This window comes from Chelon labrosus, assembly GCF_963514085.1.
Source record: "Chelon labrosus genome assembly, chromosome: 6".
NCBI classification, from domain to species: domain Eukaryota; kingdom Metazoa; phylum Chordata; class Actinopteri; order Mugiliformes; family Mugilidae; genus Chelon; species Chelon labrosus.
In genome coordinates this window covers 7,962,665-7,981,038 of record NC_140342.1, presented here as the reverse complement: position 1 = coordinate 7,981,038, position 18,374 = coordinate 7,962,665, and the positions used below count along the sequence as shown (strand labels likewise).

Here is an 18,374-nt window from a genome sequence, read left to right as displayed (position 1 = left end):
CAGAGGGAGGACGGTGATTCAGACGCGCGCACACACCCCGTCCCAGTGCGCACTCGGGACCTCTTCGCCATATTTGGCAGCGTGCGGCTCGCTTCCGACGCCTCGCTGTCCAATGGGCGTTCGTGTCGATTCGCCAACCATGACGAGCACCTCACGCCGCACTGGGTGACTCAGTCTCCCGTCCGTCCCGTTTCCCTCAACAACAAACACTTAATATCACACAAAGACGGTCTCATGGTCTGCATTTACAAACCTCCCTCCCCCCGATCTATCATTAATCTGACACAGAAGTACTCACACATTACGCGTCGTGTCCAACATTTTATTTTGACATATTTACAGTTAAGTGCTCAAAATACTGCGTACAAATATTATTACAAAGTGTTATTTCAGGTCTAACGTTAGTTACACCTATATCACAAAGTCGTATGAACGTAAGTGTTAAGAAAGTAAGGCAGTTCTTTTGTCAGTAAACGCTACGCACACCTATAGGAGTCCTTGCGTAAAGGTGTGAAACTTTTTCCTCTTTTAATGTTAGTGTTACTCTGTACACAGCCGCTGGTGCATGGGATGCTCAGTGCTTGACTCAAGTCTATACGCATACATTGCTACTTGACATAGTGGGAGATTTGCAGGGCAAGGCCTGGTTCACATTGTGTTTTTGTCTGCTTGCAGTTCGATTCCACATATGCTCCGATGCTCGGGCCATGATCAAGTGATAAGGTATGGACACTTGCTACGATTCCCTGGTTTTACAAATATTTTTTTTTTTTTGTAGTATGGTGAAGACAAATATGTGACAAACCATGTCAGAGAAAGGGTTTCCTCTGAGCTGTCTGCGCCTGTACAATAAGTTTGGTGGCTTCTGCTCTGTAAATAATTCATCAAACTGATCAATTACAAGTCTTGTCAGCCACCATCCACGTGGATAAAATCTGAGCAGATAATTTGGTGGTAAAAAAAAAAAAAAAATGCGCTGGGACGCAGGGACTTCCCTGAAAGGCTGAACCGGCCACTTTAAGCTGCATTTGGTCCCTATAAGCAATGTCCCCCGGTTCTTTTTTACCCCTGGCAGTCTAGAACGCTTGGAGCTGCTGCGTCAAAATGAGCCGGCAGCCGCTGTTAACGTGGTCCATGACCTTTTGCTTGAGCAGAGCCAGCTCGTCCCGGAGGACGTTGGCAGAGGAAACCAACTCCGTGTTTTGGCTCTTCAGGTTTTTGACCCTGTCCTCCAGCCGGGAGATCCTCTCCAGCTTTCTTTTCCGGCATTTAGACGCGGCCACTCTGTTCCTCATGCGCTTCCTCTCTGCTTTGATGCGCTCCTGGCTCTCCATGTCGATGGGGGAGAGCGGAGGGGTGTCGCCGGACATTTCCGGCACCGTCTGCGGCTCCTCCTTGAGCGCGTGTAGCCGCTGGTGTCGAGCCGCAGCAAGTTGGTGGTCCATGTGGTTGTGGGACGGCTGTGTGGCGACTGGATAGCTTGCAGGGGGGTGCCTCTCGTTGGCAGGTGCAGACGCAGAGCCCAGGGCCCGGCTGAAGGTGCTCAAGTTTGTGTACTCCGGCGGCTCCGTGCGCACCGTGCAGCTGTAGGGAATCCCGCCGCTCTCGGGCGCAGAAGATCCGGGTGCCATGCTGCTTGCCGCGCCGGTCTGCGCGTCGGGGTGGGCGGGGGGTATCTGCTGTTGATAGTGGAGATCGGCTAGTGCCCTCGCAAAGCCTTCAGCGAAGCACTCCTGCTCGTCGGTGATGTTCTTGGAACAGACGAACTGGGTCGGGGTGGGAGTCGTCAGCCCGGTGCAGGACTGGATAATTAACCTCTCCAGTTCAGGCGAGGCCAGCTTCAGTAACCCGACATCAGGGGACGTCAGGATGTCCAGGGCCTTAGCGCCCAGCTGGGGTTTGAAGTTTTTCGGGTCGTTCAGGTTCAGTGTCATGGTTTGTTTGAGGGTTTTGGGGTTGAACCCATACACCGCCGTCCCGTCATGCTGAGAGTTGGACGCGTTCACCGCTTCGTCGTAGAATGTCGCTTCCATTTTCTTGGACATAAAGTTTCGATCGCCCTGAGGGAGGTTTTCTTTTATCCTTAAAAAAAAGTCCAAGATTGACTGTTTACATATGTCCTCTGACAATTTCACAACAGTCTTGCCGATAGAGTCTCTATTGTTGAAGTTCAACTCACTTGACAACTTTGTGTCCTGGGAAAACTTTTCTTTTGTGAACCGCGCCGTCACCACCAAAAGGAACCCGTTCCTCTGCCGCCGAACGTCAGTATTTTAACACCTCAGGTATCCTCTTTGATTTATCCTCCTTCCGAAAAACTGGAAACACGGCCTGGTCACGGCTAATACTTTCTATCACTTCCAACGTGGAGACGAACTTTATCCACCTCTAAGCTGCAGCTCTCCTGAAAATAACAATGATGTCATTTCTAGAGGCTGCGATTGGCTGGAGACGGTTTGGTAGGCGGGACTCATCTAATGACACCCAGGTTGCTCTGACAACGAGCCATATCCCCGCCTCCCGCGGTGGTTTATGGGATTAGGTAATGCAGACAGTGGAGCAATGTACTCTGGGATTACGTAGTGTTTTTGAATATTTAGTTACCCGCTCAATTACTAGTTACCTATCCTGAAGTGTGGAGGTTATCTCTGATTAACAACGAGACCGTATTCTTTCAATAAGACAATTTTGGTCAGGAACTTTTTGTCCAAAATGTTTCACGTACTATTAAGACAACAGCAAACCCAAAATGAGATAATTTTCTATCAAACGTGACAAATGATCAGTGTTTTCTACAGCTATGGTAGATATGGTGAAGAAGAACAAGGCTGAACAGTTCAGGAAGTGAGTGCTGGTTGGCTGTAGAGATAAAAGAAAGAATATGAGCCTGACCTGCATCAAGGGCTCTTTTGTTATAGTATTCTCGACAAACAAAAAAATGCATTCATATATCTGCCCCTGTTTCTCTCAGATGTGTTGAAGTGTGGCGAGGAGGACACGTATCCTCTGCAATAGGGTATATGCATTTATTTGCATAACGGGGATATTCACATATTAATATACAGAGAGACAAAGAAGGTTAAAGGTGAGCAAAAACATACAGCTGTAAATAAATATGTACATTATAATGGAGATCATGCGTCTATGATACAAACATGCTGAATACACATACAGTATATTGTTTATTGAAGGGACACATATATATTCACAGGAGTTATTTATTTATTTATTTTGAGCCAGTTAGTAATGCTTGAAGATTAGAAGAAATAAAATAGCCCACTTTTCAGGATAAATTTCAGGATTTTTCTCCCCTTTTTGTTCCCGCTCCTTAATTAACAATTTATTTGAACATTTCCTCATAAATTCGTTATTTGAACATGCTTCTTTTGTATGTGTGTTACCAGAGGATGCATGTTGTGTTTTTTTGCAGTTTGTGGAATGGCCTAGTTGTTTGTCATGACACGGAAATGAAAATCAAAAGGCTGCTTCTAGTATTCTAAGAATATATATATATATATATATACACATACATATATATATATGGTCTAATGAGCATTTTTGGACAGAATGTTCCTGTCCCAATGTGACATGTAATGAAATGGTTTTGATTACATTTATTGTTATCCAGGTAACTGCCATGACATTGTTTTTTCCTGATTATCTAAGCCATTTATGAAAATAATTATGTCATCCCAGGATTTAATCTTGGCTTGTGAAAGCACTTGACTTGCGTGATAACGTTCCTACGCAGAACATATGGATATGTATTCACTACATTTTGTCTTACGGAGGCCTCATAGGTAAATGACTGAAGCCTCTGTGCAGCTGCAGTCCAGTCTGTCTGGCCTCCCCCATTGTATTATTCAACATGTTCTCCTCAAGCCAACTATAAATAAGTTAACAGCTCCAGACAGCCTGGGATAACCAGAGCTGCCTGAGGTCAACACTCTTGAGATGACATGTTGTCTTCACGACACGGCTGTGTAACACCCATTTGACACTCTGAAGTAGAAACCCAGTGGCGGAATTCTAAAAACTTTGGCATCTCATACCACATTGTGGTGGCAAACAATTCTTTTCGTTCTCTGTTCAGCAGCGTCCCACGTGGCAATAACGTTCTGAGCCATTCTTTCTGTGTTTCTCATCATACACCTGTGTTAAGACCCACCAAGAAGTATTTTCCAATCAAACTACCCAAATGCCCCAGCCGTGCTTCCTGTTTCTCTGTCAGCCTTTTCCCTTCTGCTGGCCTGATGGGGTCGCCTTTAGATAACATAGCTTTCCTCCTCCCGCCCTGGGCCAGCTGTTTCCACTGCATGCAGTTTTCTAATCAGGAGCTGGACCTGCCTGCTTCCCAACAGGCTCTGCTTTTGTTGTATGGAGGTGGGACAGTCCAGGGTCCATGGAAACATCCCCTCTCCATGAAAGCAAAACACAGAGGGGCTATTTGGACATGTGTTGATGTATCAACAGAGCAAAGTTTTGATTACCTTCAGACGTGGACTTGAGGGACATACACACTAAGGCACTGTGAGCAGCGAGAGAGACAGATGAGATTTCAAACACTGTCCATGCAGTGTTTGTTGAAGACCATCTGTTTCTTCCTGTCCTGCTGCTCGGTTTTCCTCTGTACTCCATCTCTGCTGATCATTCCTGGCCCAAACACACTGATCACAGCCAGCACAACATCCTTTAGGCAGCTGTTCTCCTCTAAGAAAAGAACAGTGCAGTAAAATGGGTAGGATGTGGGGAAGAAAGTTTGACAAGTCACTGTTTGGAATGATTTTAATGGCAGGTTATTATATCTGCCTTTTTCAAAAAAGTACTTTATTTTATATTATTGCAGATTGATTCATTGGAAATGTTCTTATCAAAACACTATCAAAGTTCATCTTAATCATAGACTCTACGAAGATAACAAGGGAGAGACAAATAAATAATTAAATTAACGCATTCTTGATGCTGAAGCCCTTATCCCTTTGTGGGGCTCGGCAGTAAAAAAAAAAAAAAAAAAAAAAAAAAAAAAATGCGCCTGTATCCTTTTTGTCCTTTCTCGCGTTCCGTCTCGAGCACCGTCTCCAACTCGTACGCTGGTCAGAAACTTAGACGATAAACGTAAATGTTTCTACAATAAAATACCTTTTGATCTCTGGGTGAGTTCGTATACGTGGTGTAAGTTTATGCACTGCTGTCCTTTTAGTTTGATAGTGTCTGTTACGTGTATTTCAAATGTTATTCAGTGCAGGTTATCGGTGTTATATATTTGTATCTTGTCCGTTTCCACTGCACTGTTATCTTGAACCGAGGAGTGTTTTAAGATAATGATAAGATGTAATTTTTCTTATAGTCCACATAATACTTTTGTATCGGTGTCCACCTAGATTGCATAGATTGCAATGTCGCCATTGACAGAGTAGCCTGGTTAATAATCTACCCAGGGATCCTCTGCTGCCCTCTCGTCTGCATTCAGCTCGTGTCCTCATGGCAGAGCTCTACTATGTTGGAGTGGACGTGGGCACTGCCAGTGTGAGGGCTGCACTGGTGACCAGAGAGGGCCTGCTGAAGAGCTCCGCAGAGGAGCCCATCAGCATCTGGGAGCCCCAGTCCGACCACTATGTCCAGTCATCCACTGAGATCTGGGAGAAATGTTGCACCGTGGTCAAGGTACTTGGAGCAGTGATTTTAAAAAATACACATCTACCCCCATATTCCCTCAGCTTCCACTACAGAATCCAACAAACTTTATCAGTGAGGTGTGGGAACTTTGACCAAGCGAAAGTTCACTTGTTCGCTGGGACCTCCCAAATGGTTTGCTAACATAAACCACATGTGAATATGTTTACATTATGTTTGCAGTCCTCCGAGGAGATATTTGTTTTTTAAATCTATTACTTAAGGCAAATTATTTAAACTTTGTATTTATCACTTTAAGTACATTTCAAGAAACTGAAGTTTCTCAAGCAAGTTTCAGATCTGATATAAATGAACTATGAATTAATTATATAAGATGCTTTTGCCTTACACTAACTTTTTCATTAGTTTAACCAACATTTCAACAGTTTATTCATAGTTGTTGAAATGTTAGCTAATTATTTCATTTTTTATTCATCACTGTAAGCTAATATTAGTTTTGGGTAACATCCAAACGTTTTAATGTTTTTAGCTAATTTTTCAGCTTTTTTAGCTAACATTTCAACAGTTTATTCATATTCATATAACTATTGCCTAGTTATTTCATATTTTATTGATCTCTTAAAGCTAATAGTAGTTTTTGGTAACATTCAAACCTTTTTAGCTAACATTTCATCTGTTATTTTGTTACATTGAGCTAACATTTATCTTATTTAGCTAACATTCTTATTTCATTGCTATTTGTTATGTAAACTGTTAATTTATAAACTTAACTCATTAACAATTTAAAAAAACAATGTGAGCTTTATTCATAACTACTACTACTACAGCAGTTTATCTTCATCAAATACTACTACCTGTTTTCCATGACGTTCATGTTCACCTTTATCTTTAGCTAATAATTACATTTGATAGTTCAGGACTCTTAACAGGTTGGAGGGATTTATCTAGTGTACAATCAGCATATCTTGCTTTTTTTTTATTATGACACTGAATTAACATTAGTATTACCACTCCAGGTAGTATCTTTTGAACATATTCCCAAGTATGGTCTGGAAACTGCCAGTGTACTACCTGAGTCACCTGGGAATGCTCCTTTAAACATGTTGAATATTGGTGTAAATTAACCATTTATGTTACTATGCTGAACTACTGCTCATGTAGTCATACATACCCTCTTAAAATGAATCCACATATGTCACCTACAGCACTTAAAGAATGTGGTTGTTCAGACTATACTGTATATTTGTTCCAGAAAGTTACCCACGGTGTGGAAAGGAGGTGTGTTCGGGGGGTTGGCTTTGACGCCACCTGCTCTCTGGTGGTTTTGGACCAAAGCTTTCAGCCTGTGTCAGTCACTCAGGATGGTGAGTGACTTATTTTATTAATGCCAGTCTTCTGTGGCCTGACCTGAATACTTTTGTGTGTTATTGAGGGCACAATTGATTATGTCCTTGAAATGCTGATTTAAGTTTCAGTGTTTTCCATCTGGAAAAGTTAAAAGAAATGTTTCGTTGTGAAACCCTCCAGCTGTTGAGCTTTGCTTGGACACATTGTTTTTGTGTAACGTAATGCGATATGTTATTGATCTTTAAAGTAAAATCCCCTCCTCCACGGGGAGGTCAAAGGTCAGGACCAGCTGCAGATCAGAGGCCTGGAGCTGGAAGTGTTTCATGTTTTTTGTAATTAAGCAAGGTGAACACAAAGATACTCAGGATACTGTACTAACCATGCCTTGGCATCATATGTATGTGACAACAGTCATATTTATCATCTCTTAGATATAGATACATTTTATAATACCACATTTGTGGTATTGGTTTGATGCAGTATTAGCTACTTTCGGTATTAGTAATACCAGACCTTCTCCCTTCCTCTCATGGTTTTCCCAGGTGACACAGAAAGGAACGTGGTGATGTGGATGGACCATCGAGCTGCAGAGCAGGCTGCTCGTATAACAAACACAGGCCACAGGGTCCTGAGCAGGGTGGGAGGGGTCATGTCACCAGAGATGCAACCTCCTAAGTTGCTCTGGCTCAAAGAGGTGAGAGGTGAGAGGTGAGCGAGGTCACCACCAGACCACTGGTCTCTGAGTTTTATTGTTGCTCTTTACGAATGCTGGTCAGCATGTATCTGATGTCTTTTTTATTCCTTTTTCATTTTTGCATGCCTTTTTGTTGGGAGATCTGATGGAATAGACCATATTTATTAGAAAGTGCTTTATGTTCAGTTAGTACATACGCTGTTGTTGCTTACTGGTCAGGGGTTAAATCCTGTATATATCTCTTGTCTCTTCTTATCAGAATCTAAAGGAAAGCTGCTGGAACAAAGCCACTCACTTTTTTGATCTACCAGATTTCTTGTCTTGGAAATCAACTGGCTCTTTAACAAGGTGAACTTTCAGAGACTGTGATAAACTCACTTTCAGAGTTTGCCTGTGAGTCATTTCTAGACATTTTTTATTAATGTGTGCCATGAAGATGTAGTAAGTCAATAATGTATTAGCTGATATCCTGTCCTGTTGAAACATTGTCCTTGAGAAAAATGTGTGTTTTTAAAGAAAGTGTTGTGTGTGTGTATTACACCACGTACAAAGCGTTTTAGATACTGTGACCTTCTCAAGTTGATCTTAAATTTGACACCAGATTAGTTTCATGAAATATGTGCCACTTGATGTGTGTTTCAGCTCCATTCTGCTTTGCTCCGCAGGTCTTTATGTACTCTGGTCTGTAAATGGACCTACTGCCCTCCAGAAGGGTGGGACGTCAGTTTTTGGACGAGTATTGGACTGGAGGACCTTGTGGAAAATAATTTTTTCAAAATAGGTCAGCAAATAAAGAATGTATAACTTTGATAATCAGTGTCTTTTTTCAATCTTTATACTGTTTCCTCTTGGTCATCCAGGCAGTGCGACGTGTTCTCCAGGAAGTCCTTTGGGAGACGGCCTCACCCAAGAGGCTGCAGCAGATTTGGGTTTGGACCCAGGAACTGCAGTTGGTGCTTCTCTCATTGATGCTCATGCTGGAGGCCTAGGTATAACACAGGAGTTAGCAGGAGACACACATCTTTTGTTGTAATGAGTAAGCTGACATCAACTAGTGTATGATCTTGACTTTTATGTCACTTTTGCAGAAAGGTTTTTACTCCATCCATCACACTGTAATGCCTCAGGAGATATTAAAAGGATGAAAGAGACTTAAGGTTTAATGTTGGAGATGTAGTCAAAGGACAAATTGGGTCCTACTATGTGTTTTAGACTGCTGGGCCTGGACATTTTGTGCAAAAATGAACTAACAAATAAGAAAAAACAAGTTGCTGTATCGATCAGTAAGCTGTGCTGGCTTCAGGGCGTCAATAGCGGACCCTACTCTGGTTCAGAAGTCCTGACCATCTGGTTTTGTTCTGCGAGGTAAACTGCTTCTGAACTCTGCCCTCTGGCCCATGGCTGTGACCTCTGCCAGTCACACATTGTCGTAACAGTCAGAGGTTAAAACACTCTGCACTATTAGTTGTTGTCCATGTCACGGTGATGTACACACACCCCAGCCTCTGCACGTAGACCAACCTCCCACCTTTAACTCAAACCAGCTTGAAAAATATTATTCCAGCAGTTACTGTCACTGCAGACTTCCAAGTGAAGGTTAGAGAACGACGACTGATTTAAAGCTTCTGATCTGCAAATCATTCTGATTATTGCCTTGTGGGGCTCCAACAGCAGTTTGGAAACTTTTTATTAGGTAGCACACACACAAGACAATAGACCCTGACATTGACTAAACAGACTACATAACAGACTAAATAAATATAGCCTCTCTCCTCTCAGGTGTTATAGGTGCAGATGTGAAAGGTTTTCACGTGCCTTGTGAGGACCAGCCGATCACCGCACGCATGGCGATGATATGTGGGACGTCAACTTGCCACATGGCGGTCAGTGGTTTATGGCTGCACCTGATTCTGGACCTTTTTAAAAAGATTTTAAAAACTAGCAACAGCATCTCCTGTTTTGCACATCAATGGAACAAATGTTGATCGCACACACACATAGTATTTGGATATGGTGTGAACTTCATTAGAACCTTAATACATCTTTCTGAGAATATCATCATGTGACTAAAAAAAGACTTCCGGTGATTAATGCTGCACTCACACTATCTGTTTATAATCTGAGACTGAAATACTGAGATGATGTACTTGCTTAAAATGCGTGGAAATATCTATTAAAAGTAATCTGATCAACTTTCTCAGCATTGCTGATAACATGGCCACTCAGAATTTTTTCCCTTTGTGGCATTTTTACGTATGTGACCGTCATATGTTCAGTGCAATCTTTAAATTGTTTATACTGTAGACTGCACAGGCCAATGGCTGTAACTGTGATGTTTTTATTTTTATTTTATCCGTGAGTTTTCATTCCGGCTTGAAACAATATTTCCTAATATTTAAGCGAGACGCCACAAGTGAATAGGGTAAAAGATATCACCATGAAACGTCCCCAGCTGATTCCTTACTACAATAGCACCATGTGTTTTCTGAAATTGTCAGTTTTAACATGAAAATAAGGATCTTGTCTGGTTGAATATGCATCAATTTGCCATATTTCCAGAAGTGAAATTTGAACATTACATAAAGCCAGGTTCAAAATCTTGTTTCATTCTATTGACATGGGAATTAAAGGCTGTTTAAAGTAATAAAATGTCTTACAAGTCTAAGGATTTATCTAATAAAATATGCACTGATTTTCATATATTTCCAACAGACAAAGTGCAAACATCTGAATGTGTATTTTCCTTCCACTAGTTTAAAAGAAAAATGAAGAAGACGTGCTACAACAAAGCCTCAAAACTGACAAATGCATGCAAAAACTGTAGCTTCTCCCCTTAAAATCCTTCCTAATGAGATGTAAAACCAATTTAACCATTTCATGTTTGTCTTCATGCCAATCAGATCAGTGAGCAGCCTCTGTTTGTGCCAGGAGTGTGGGGACCCTGCCTGTCCGCCATGGTGCCCGACATGTGGCTCAACGAGGGAGGACAGAGCGCCACAGGAAGGCTGGTCAGTCCTCTGACTGTATAGATTTCTGGATGATTTTTGCTGACCTTCTACATTAACAGAAAAGTAGCGAGTTGACAACTAAACATGAATGTATACAGTTCCTATGTACGTGTAGTAGAAGTCATTCAGACGTGATCCGAACATCTGGCCACCTCAGTAACAGAGTGTGCAAGTAATTTGATTCCCCTGCTGTAAACAATTAGCTTTTATTTTTTTAAAGAAACACATTATTTAGGAATGTTATAGTTGTTGAAAAGACTACTTTTGTAAAAGTAATTTGATTTGCTTAAATGTATTCCAGTTTCCTTTTGCCATTAGGTTCTGGTAGACAGAAAAATAGGTTATTATAGAATATTTTTGTAGTAAAATCATTAAATATTTTAAGGTTTCTGGCTTCTCAAGGGCTTTTCCATCTGCAATGAGTAGCTTCTCATTTCTTAAACAATGCCGAAAAACACATCCCGTGGTCGTGAAAAAGATGTTAGTCTGTTTGAGAAGGGTCAAATCATTGGCATGCATCAAGCAGAGAAAACATCTAAGGAGATTGAAGAAACTACAGAAATTGGGTTAAGAACTGTCCGGTGCATTATTAAAAACTGGAAGGAAAGTGGGAAACCATCGTCTTCAAGGAAGAAATGTGGTTGGAAAAAAATCCTTATTGATCGTGATCTGTGATCACTTCAACGTTTGGTGAAATCAAATTAAAGAAAAACAACAGTAGAACTCAGGGCTATGTTTAATAGTGAAAATAAGAACATTTACACACGTACAATGTGAAGGGAACTCAAAGGATTGGGACTGAACAGCTGTGTAGCCTTAAGAAAACCACTAATCAGTGAGGCTAACTGGAAAAAAAAGGCTTCAGTTTGTTAGGGAGCATAAAGATTGGACTCTGGAGCAATGGAAGAAGGTCATGTGGTCTGTGAGTCCAGATTTGGGGGCATCAGGGTAAGAAGAGAGGCAGATGAAGTGATGCACCCATCATGCCTAGTGTCTACTGTACAAGCCTGTGGGGGCAGTGCTATGATCTGGGGTTGCTGCAGTTGCTCAGGTCTAGGTTCAGCAACATTATGTGCCCAAAGAATGAGGTCAGCTGACTACCTGAATATACTGAAGGACCAGGTTATTCCATCAATGGATTTTTTTCTTCCCTGATGGCACGGGCATATTCCAAGATGACAATGCCAGGATTCATGGGGCTCAAACTGTGAAAGAGTGATTCAGGGAGCATGAGGCATCATTTTCACACATGGATTGGCCACCACAGAGTCCAGACCTTAACCCCAATGAGAATCTTTGGGATGTGCTGGAGAAGGCTTTGCACAGTGGTCAGACTCTCCCATCATCAGTACAAGATCTTGGTGAAAAATTAATGCAACACTGGATGGAAATAAATCTTGTGACATTGCAGAAGCTTATCAAAACAATGACACAGTGAACGCATGCTGCAATCAAAGCTAAAGGCGGTCCAACAAGATATTAGAGTGTGTGACCTTTATTTTTGGTGGTGCCTTTTTTTCTGTCCAGGCAGCGTATTTTCAACTTCAAGTTAATCAAGGTCATAAATGAATAATCAGCTGTTGCAGCCACATCAGCCTTCATGCCATGACCTGTGTCATCTGTAGTCAGTCCTTCTCAGTATAATTATATTGCTCTTTCTCTTCCCTCAGATTGACCATGTGGTAAAGGGCCATGCTGCATACACCCAGCTCCAGGAAGAGGCACGTCAGAGGTCAGATGATGCATCTAATGCTGCACTCCCCAAACATGGTTAGGCACAGCTGTCATCCTTGTCAGCTGGTGTATAGTAATGAGAAAAAGCTTTAGTAGGATTAGAAGCTCAGTAATGTTGTAAAATCCACTATCCTGCAGAAAAATGTAATATTTAATTTCCATAGAATCGCACATAGATTCCCACTGACATGACTCATTTTTTATGTGCCTTCCCTTGTTTCCGTTTACTAGCAAGAACGTCTACAGCTACCTGAACAGCCGCTTGAGTTTGATGGCTAACTCCAGTTCTGCTCTCGATCTGCTGGGGTCCAGTCTTCACGTGTGGCCAGACTTCCATGGGAACAGGTCACCCCTGGCTGACCCCACTTTGAAGGGCATGGTGAGGGATTGACACTATGAGTTATGACCATGAATACTTATTATTCAAAACATTAACAGTCAGAGCTGGAGTGCTGATAGACTGAACCTAAATATACTTAAATATTCCAAGATATATCTTATTGTTTGGACACTGTACTTTCCCCCCAGAAGCTTGTTATTATGAATTTATTTTATCTAATGTCTTGGGAAATATGTTTATTTGCTTCCTGTTGTAAGATGAGAAGACTGATGCTAATTCCATATCTGTGTTAATTACAGAGCTGGAGATAGAAAACCATTGGCCTCGCTTCCCATTAGGATGTATGTGGAAATGGTTGGTCTAGCTATAACTCTCCCCAGAAACCGCAGAGTGTTGTTTTTACAGTCCTGTTTGGATATGGTGTAAACAAATGCACTGAAACGTTTTAGAGGTCCTTGTTGGTATGTTTTTGAATTTTGGAGAGATGCAGGGTAAACTGTTTTCCCTCGCCTCCCCCTGCTAAGCTAAGCTAATTAGCTTAGAGAGTGGTTTCATGTAAATGCCAGCACCAACCAACAACCTCACAAAAAACAGATTTTTATTTGTGAACTTCACATGAATTCATGAAAGTTGACGATTTGAACAGCTGATTTCTGTTCACTATGCTAATTACTGCTGTTAGGCCATATTTGTATTTCCAGGAAGCCGGGAGCTAGGGGGCACAGTATTGGCAATTATTGTTTTGACTCTACCAGACTATCACTGACGCAGTTTTGCGTTTGCCAAACCTTCGTTGGCGACCTTAACTCACCGTCTGGTTATTGTTCGCCCCCAAGACATTTGCTGACTATGATTGACTCATTCCAGGTGATTGGACTGTCTCTCTCCCAGACCTTGGATGATTTGGCCCTGCTCTATTTGGCCACCGTTCAAGCCCTTGCTGTAAGGCCGATGTGTTTTATGTGTCATATCATATCTTCCTCCTTCCTCACACTGATATCCTTTAAGTACAAAGGATGGTCGTACTTGTTTACTTTTGACATTCTTCTTCTTGTGTCTTCTTTTCTGGTGTCAGCTTGGTACGCGTCATATTCTGGAGGCCATGAAAGAAGCAGGACATGATATCAGAACCCTCTTCCTGTGCGGAGGGTTGAGCAAAAACGACCTGTTTGTTCAGATTCAAGCCAATGCTACAGGTATAAAATATATCAAAAAGGGAACACCGCAGTTTTTCATATATACAGAATAGGTATATATACACCAATCAGCCATAACATTATGATTACTGAAGTGAAGTACAAAACATTGATTATCTGATTTTCATGGTATCTGTAACTGGGTGGGCTATATCCTCAAAGTTGATGTATTAGAAGCAGGAAAAATGGGCAGGTCGAAGGATTTTAGTGACCGTATCACTAAAATCCAAGCTACTGTAGCTCAAATTGCTGTAAAGCTTATCATAGAAAGGCAGAAAAACGCAGTGCATCACAGTTGCTGCAGACCAGTCAGGGTGCACATGCTGATCCCTGTTTACTGCCGAAACCACCTACAATGAGAACGTGAGCATCAGAGCTGGTCTGATGAGTCATGTTTTCTTTGACTACGCCAAACACACACACACACACACACACACATACATACACACACACGCACCATGGAGTCCTGGAAAGAGGACGAGGTAAAACTAATGAATTTCCCATGAAAGCATCACCCTTTTCCATGTTTTCATTCTCAGGATTGCCTGTAGTGTTGCCAAACCAGACGGAGGCTGTGTTAGTGGGAGCAGCAGTCCTTGGGGCGTGTGCATCACGTGATTACAGCACTATACAGGTAGAGTGGCACACAGACACATACAAACCAAACACTCACGGGGGTTGAGGATGAAAAGGTTTTTCACTTTTATCTTTACAATTCTGTTACTAGCCGAATGTTGGTATTTACATCATACTCTTACACAATAACCTGCTTAGAAATCTGGTGAGGTCGTAGCTGTGCTCAAGTGGAAATATACTGAGGGACCATGGACACACACAGTGGAAAGTTCCATTTTTATGCAACTGGAAAAAGAAAATCTAAACCAGTATCTCTAAGCCCTATATTGCTTGAGAGAGGAGCTACTGTATATTGTTTTCTACTCCTGACTGCACTGCAGTGATTTGTACATGTTGCGCTTAACAACCCAAAACAGCCCTGAAAGTAACAAAAGACATACTGTAAAAGCAGAAGTCTTTGTGTCTTAAAATGTTAAGAAACAAATATATTTACAGTGTAAATGAAGCTAAAAGGGTTACATGTTTCATATTCGAGATCAGTCTTGGTTGGACTTAGCTGCTTATTAAATGGGGTTTGTAGTTTATAAAAATGTCCAAATTAGAAAAAACAGAGGTGGAGATATTTTGACGTTTAGTTTCTAGTATGAGTCATGCTTCACAATCACTGAATTATATATTTCCCAGCTGGATAGCATCTCTCACACACTCCAGTTTGGATGGCAGGCGTATTGTTAAAATGTTCCGACCTGTCAGAGGCACACAAGAAATTACACAACTGTTTTCACAGACTGAATAGTACTAATAGGCCGAATGTAATGTGCAAAGTAGGTGGAGAACCACTTTAAAAATATATTTTTTAATCCATGTCAGCTTGATATTACAGTCTTTATTTAACAACTCACTGTATGTAGCCGTGTGCAATGCTATGTTTTATTTTGTAGTCCAATAGAAAAAAAGCTAAAGGTGAAGCTTTATACAGTAATGCAGGACATCATATAATTACTAACTCAGTGCCTCCATCTGCTGGGTGGAACCAAAACACAAACTGTAAAGCATGTAACTCTATTATTTTCTGGCTTTTGTTACACAGAAGAGCCGGGTTTGTGTCCTTGGAAGTACAGTGCGGATTGAAAATCAAGTGAAGATTGATATTTTCCTGGATCAAGCAGTTATCATCTCTTGGTCTCTTAGCACCAGAACCCATAGCAGCCCTTAAGCTGGATATGCTAAAAATAAGATGTTATTATTTGGACTAGGCTGCACCTGTCAACCCCTTTTCAGACATAAATACAGCAGGCATTTTGTTGTGTCTGATCCTCTGAGCTGCGCAACTGCCTGGATTTTGTAGATTTAGACAGCCAAGAGGCCCCCGCTCTGCATTAATCATAAACTCCGCCTCACCAAAACTGCTGCCGTTGGCTCGTGTTCGTACAATAACTAGGTCATGACTGATCTGAGACTTGGACGTGCCTGTCATGATCTGTTGAGTGGTGTTTGTGTTGGTAATTTGTGTTTTAGGAGGCGATGGAAAAAATGGCTAAAGTGGGGAGAGTCGTTCAGCCTGACTGTGAACTCCAAAGGTGAGACAGACGCTCTGTGATATACACCGATCAGCCACAACATTATGACCACTGACTGGAGAAGAAAATAACATAACAGTGACACTCCTTGATGGCAGCAGCCATCCCCAGCAGGATGCAGCCTGACACAGACACACACACAAAAACGGTTTAGGAACAACTCAAAAAAACATGAAGAACAGGACAAGATGTTGACCTGGCCTCCAAATTCACTAGATCCCAAACTGATCAAGTATCTGTGGGATGATGCACAGAGGCCCCTCCTCTCAACCCATAGGACCCAAAGGCCCCCACTAACAACATTCTGTTGCCAGACACCACAGGACACCCTCAGAAGGATCATGTCCATTTTCTGATGACTCAAAACTGTTTTGGGGGCACAAGGGAGACCTAGACAATATTAGGTCATAATGTTATGCCTGATCGGTGCAAATGGTTTCAAATACGATCTGGATGTTCGGTGCAATCAGAATTCAATAACTCACCATTCTAAGTCTTATTGTCATGTGTTTTTTTCCTAACATGAAGTAAATAGCATCACTTTTGAATGTGCAAAAAGTATGTAAAGATGTGAAGTATTTTTTTGGTTCAGTTTTTGGCACAATTCTGCTCATTCAACGTAAAACTTTCATTTCCATTATCAAACTAGTATTCTTTAAGTGAAGGTCAGGCGGATCCTTGCAACATGTCTGTTTTATTACAGCGAAACCTGAAATAATCTGTAGGGATCTCATTTTTTTATTTTTTTTGCATTTCATACCATTTTACAGCTTCTATGAGAGAAAGTACAAGGTGTTCCAGCGACTGTTCTCCCACCAGAGGGAGTACCAGGCCCTCATGAATCTGAGATGACAGTGCTGGTGGGAGGAGGCTGAGGTGGAAGTGACTCTCTGTGACGTAACTGTGATGACAAATCTGCACACTGGAAAGGAGAACAGACGCCTTAACCTCGTTGCTTTACCTAACTGTGAAGGTCCTAATTTTTTTTCCCCTCGGTAACCCAAAGGAAGGCAGTTATGAGTCTGGTTCTGAGAACTGCGTGTGAACAACGGCGGAGTATCGATCAGATATCGAAACTCTGCCACTGTCAGATATGCAAGATTTCAGCCTTTTACAGTCATTGCTGTTTTAGCCTCAAGAATAGAAACAATTACAGTGAGAGTTGTTTCACTGTTTGACTGCCCAGTGACCACTCAGCTCAAACGCCATCACTGTTATTTTCAAATGCATTCCTAATAAATATTTTAAATGGTTAAAATGTCATTCCTCTGTGGCTCCAACCTAATCCACTGAGATATGTAATCTAATTTGCCTCAACTCAACAGTCCACAGACATTCATTTTCAAACTGCTTGTCTTTCTCCTCATGTTTCTTGTTTGTTACACCTCCCCCTGTCCTTACATTCTCCTGTCAGCCGTCACAGACAGGGGCCTGTTGCCAGTGATCAAAGTTGATAAGCTCTTCTCTGATGTTGTCGACCCGGTGAGCGGGGAACGCCAAATCCTACACAGCTGAGTTAACACTTCAAACAAAACTAACTTATGACAGATAGTGGGGCAGGGAGAGGGACAGCTCTGCTGGCCACAGCTAACAAGCTCAGACAAGAGATCCTGGAAGTCATGACTGGGCCAAATTAGTTGTTAGTTGATCATTTGCTAAAAAAAATAAAAAATCCACTCTTAGGCTTTTATCAGTGAGAAAATAATATTTGCATTGACCAATTATTATTCAGTATTAGACAATTGTACAGGTTTTAAATAATGTAAACATTAGCAACTAGCTGCTGGACCGCCTTCAAAACCACCTATTGTCGCAATGCACCAAGAAAGAGAGGAAATTGGTAAACCGTGTATATGTAAGACGTTCTAACCCAGATAGCATCGCTGTTACACAACATAAACTTCTTCTGCCGCACTCAAGATTTAAACATTTTTCATATGCTTGCCAGGCCATTAGGTTCACTAGTGAAAGGAATGCCTTGTAATAAAACAGTCCTGCACTAAATCTTAGCTTCATGGAGGTTATGGTGTTCAGCATTTGTTTCAAATAACTGAGAGAGCTGTTGATTCAACTGTGTTTTCATCATGGAAGCTGTGGCTTGAAGCACTGTTGAATTGTACCGTGTTGTACTGACACAAGTTTCTATTATTTTGACAACGCTGGTTTAGTGTGCTAGGCTAAATAACAGAATCACTGATTAATTTAATACAGTTTAACAGCACCACAGACTACATCCTTCAAAATGAGAGATGGACAGAATAATCC

At 41.6% G+C, this 18,374-nt stretch overlaps 2 protein-coding genes across 5 annotated transcripts; one reads left to right on the top strand and one right to left on the bottom strand.

Annotated features, from left to right (window-relative positions):
- Positions 1–35: 35 nt before the first annotated feature.
- fggy (FGGY carbohydrate kinase domain containing) lies at positions 36–17,013 on the top strand. 4 transcript variants are annotated; one of them, XM_084546002.1, is made up of 16 exons: positions 36–723; positions 5,471–5,664; positions 6,887–6,998; positions 7,524–7,675; positions 7,935–8,023; positions 8,341–8,456; positions 8,536–8,664; positions 9,455–9,558; positions 10,576–10,683; positions 12,354–12,415; positions 12,649–12,796; positions 13,625–13,699; positions 13,833–13,953; positions 14,493–14,587; positions 16,048–16,109; positions 16,880–17,013. In XM_084546002.1, the coding sequence occupies exons 2-16, from the start codon at positions 5,482–5,484 to the stop codon at positions 16,959–16,961; spliced, it is 1,638 nt and encodes a 545-aa protein (XP_084402128.1). In that variant the 5' UTR covers positions 36–723; positions 5,471–5,481; the 3' UTR covers positions 16,962–17,013. The 4 variants fall into 4 exon arrangements, with proteins under 4 accessions (XP_084402128.1, XP_084402127.1, XP_084402126.1 ...); XM_084546001.1 differs by lacking the exon at positions 36–723 and adding an exon at positions 3,873–5,153; XM_084546000.1 differs by lacking the exon at positions 36–723 and adding an exon at positions 3,873–5,153 and having other exon boundaries at positions 5,439–5,664.
- Positions 718–3,100, bottom strand: LOC311489090 (transcription factor Jun-like). Its single transcript, XM_084546004.1, has 2 exons — positions 2,180–3,100; positions 718–2,082 (listed from the first exon to the last, which is right to left on the bottom strand). Exon 2 carries the CDS (start codon positions 2,043–2,045, stop codon positions 1,077–1,079), a length of 969 nt encoding a protein of 322 aa, XP_084402130.1. The 5' UTR covers positions 2,046–2,082; positions 2,180–3,100; the 3' UTR covers positions 718–1,076.
- Positions 17,014–18,374: the final 1,361 nt, after the last annotated feature.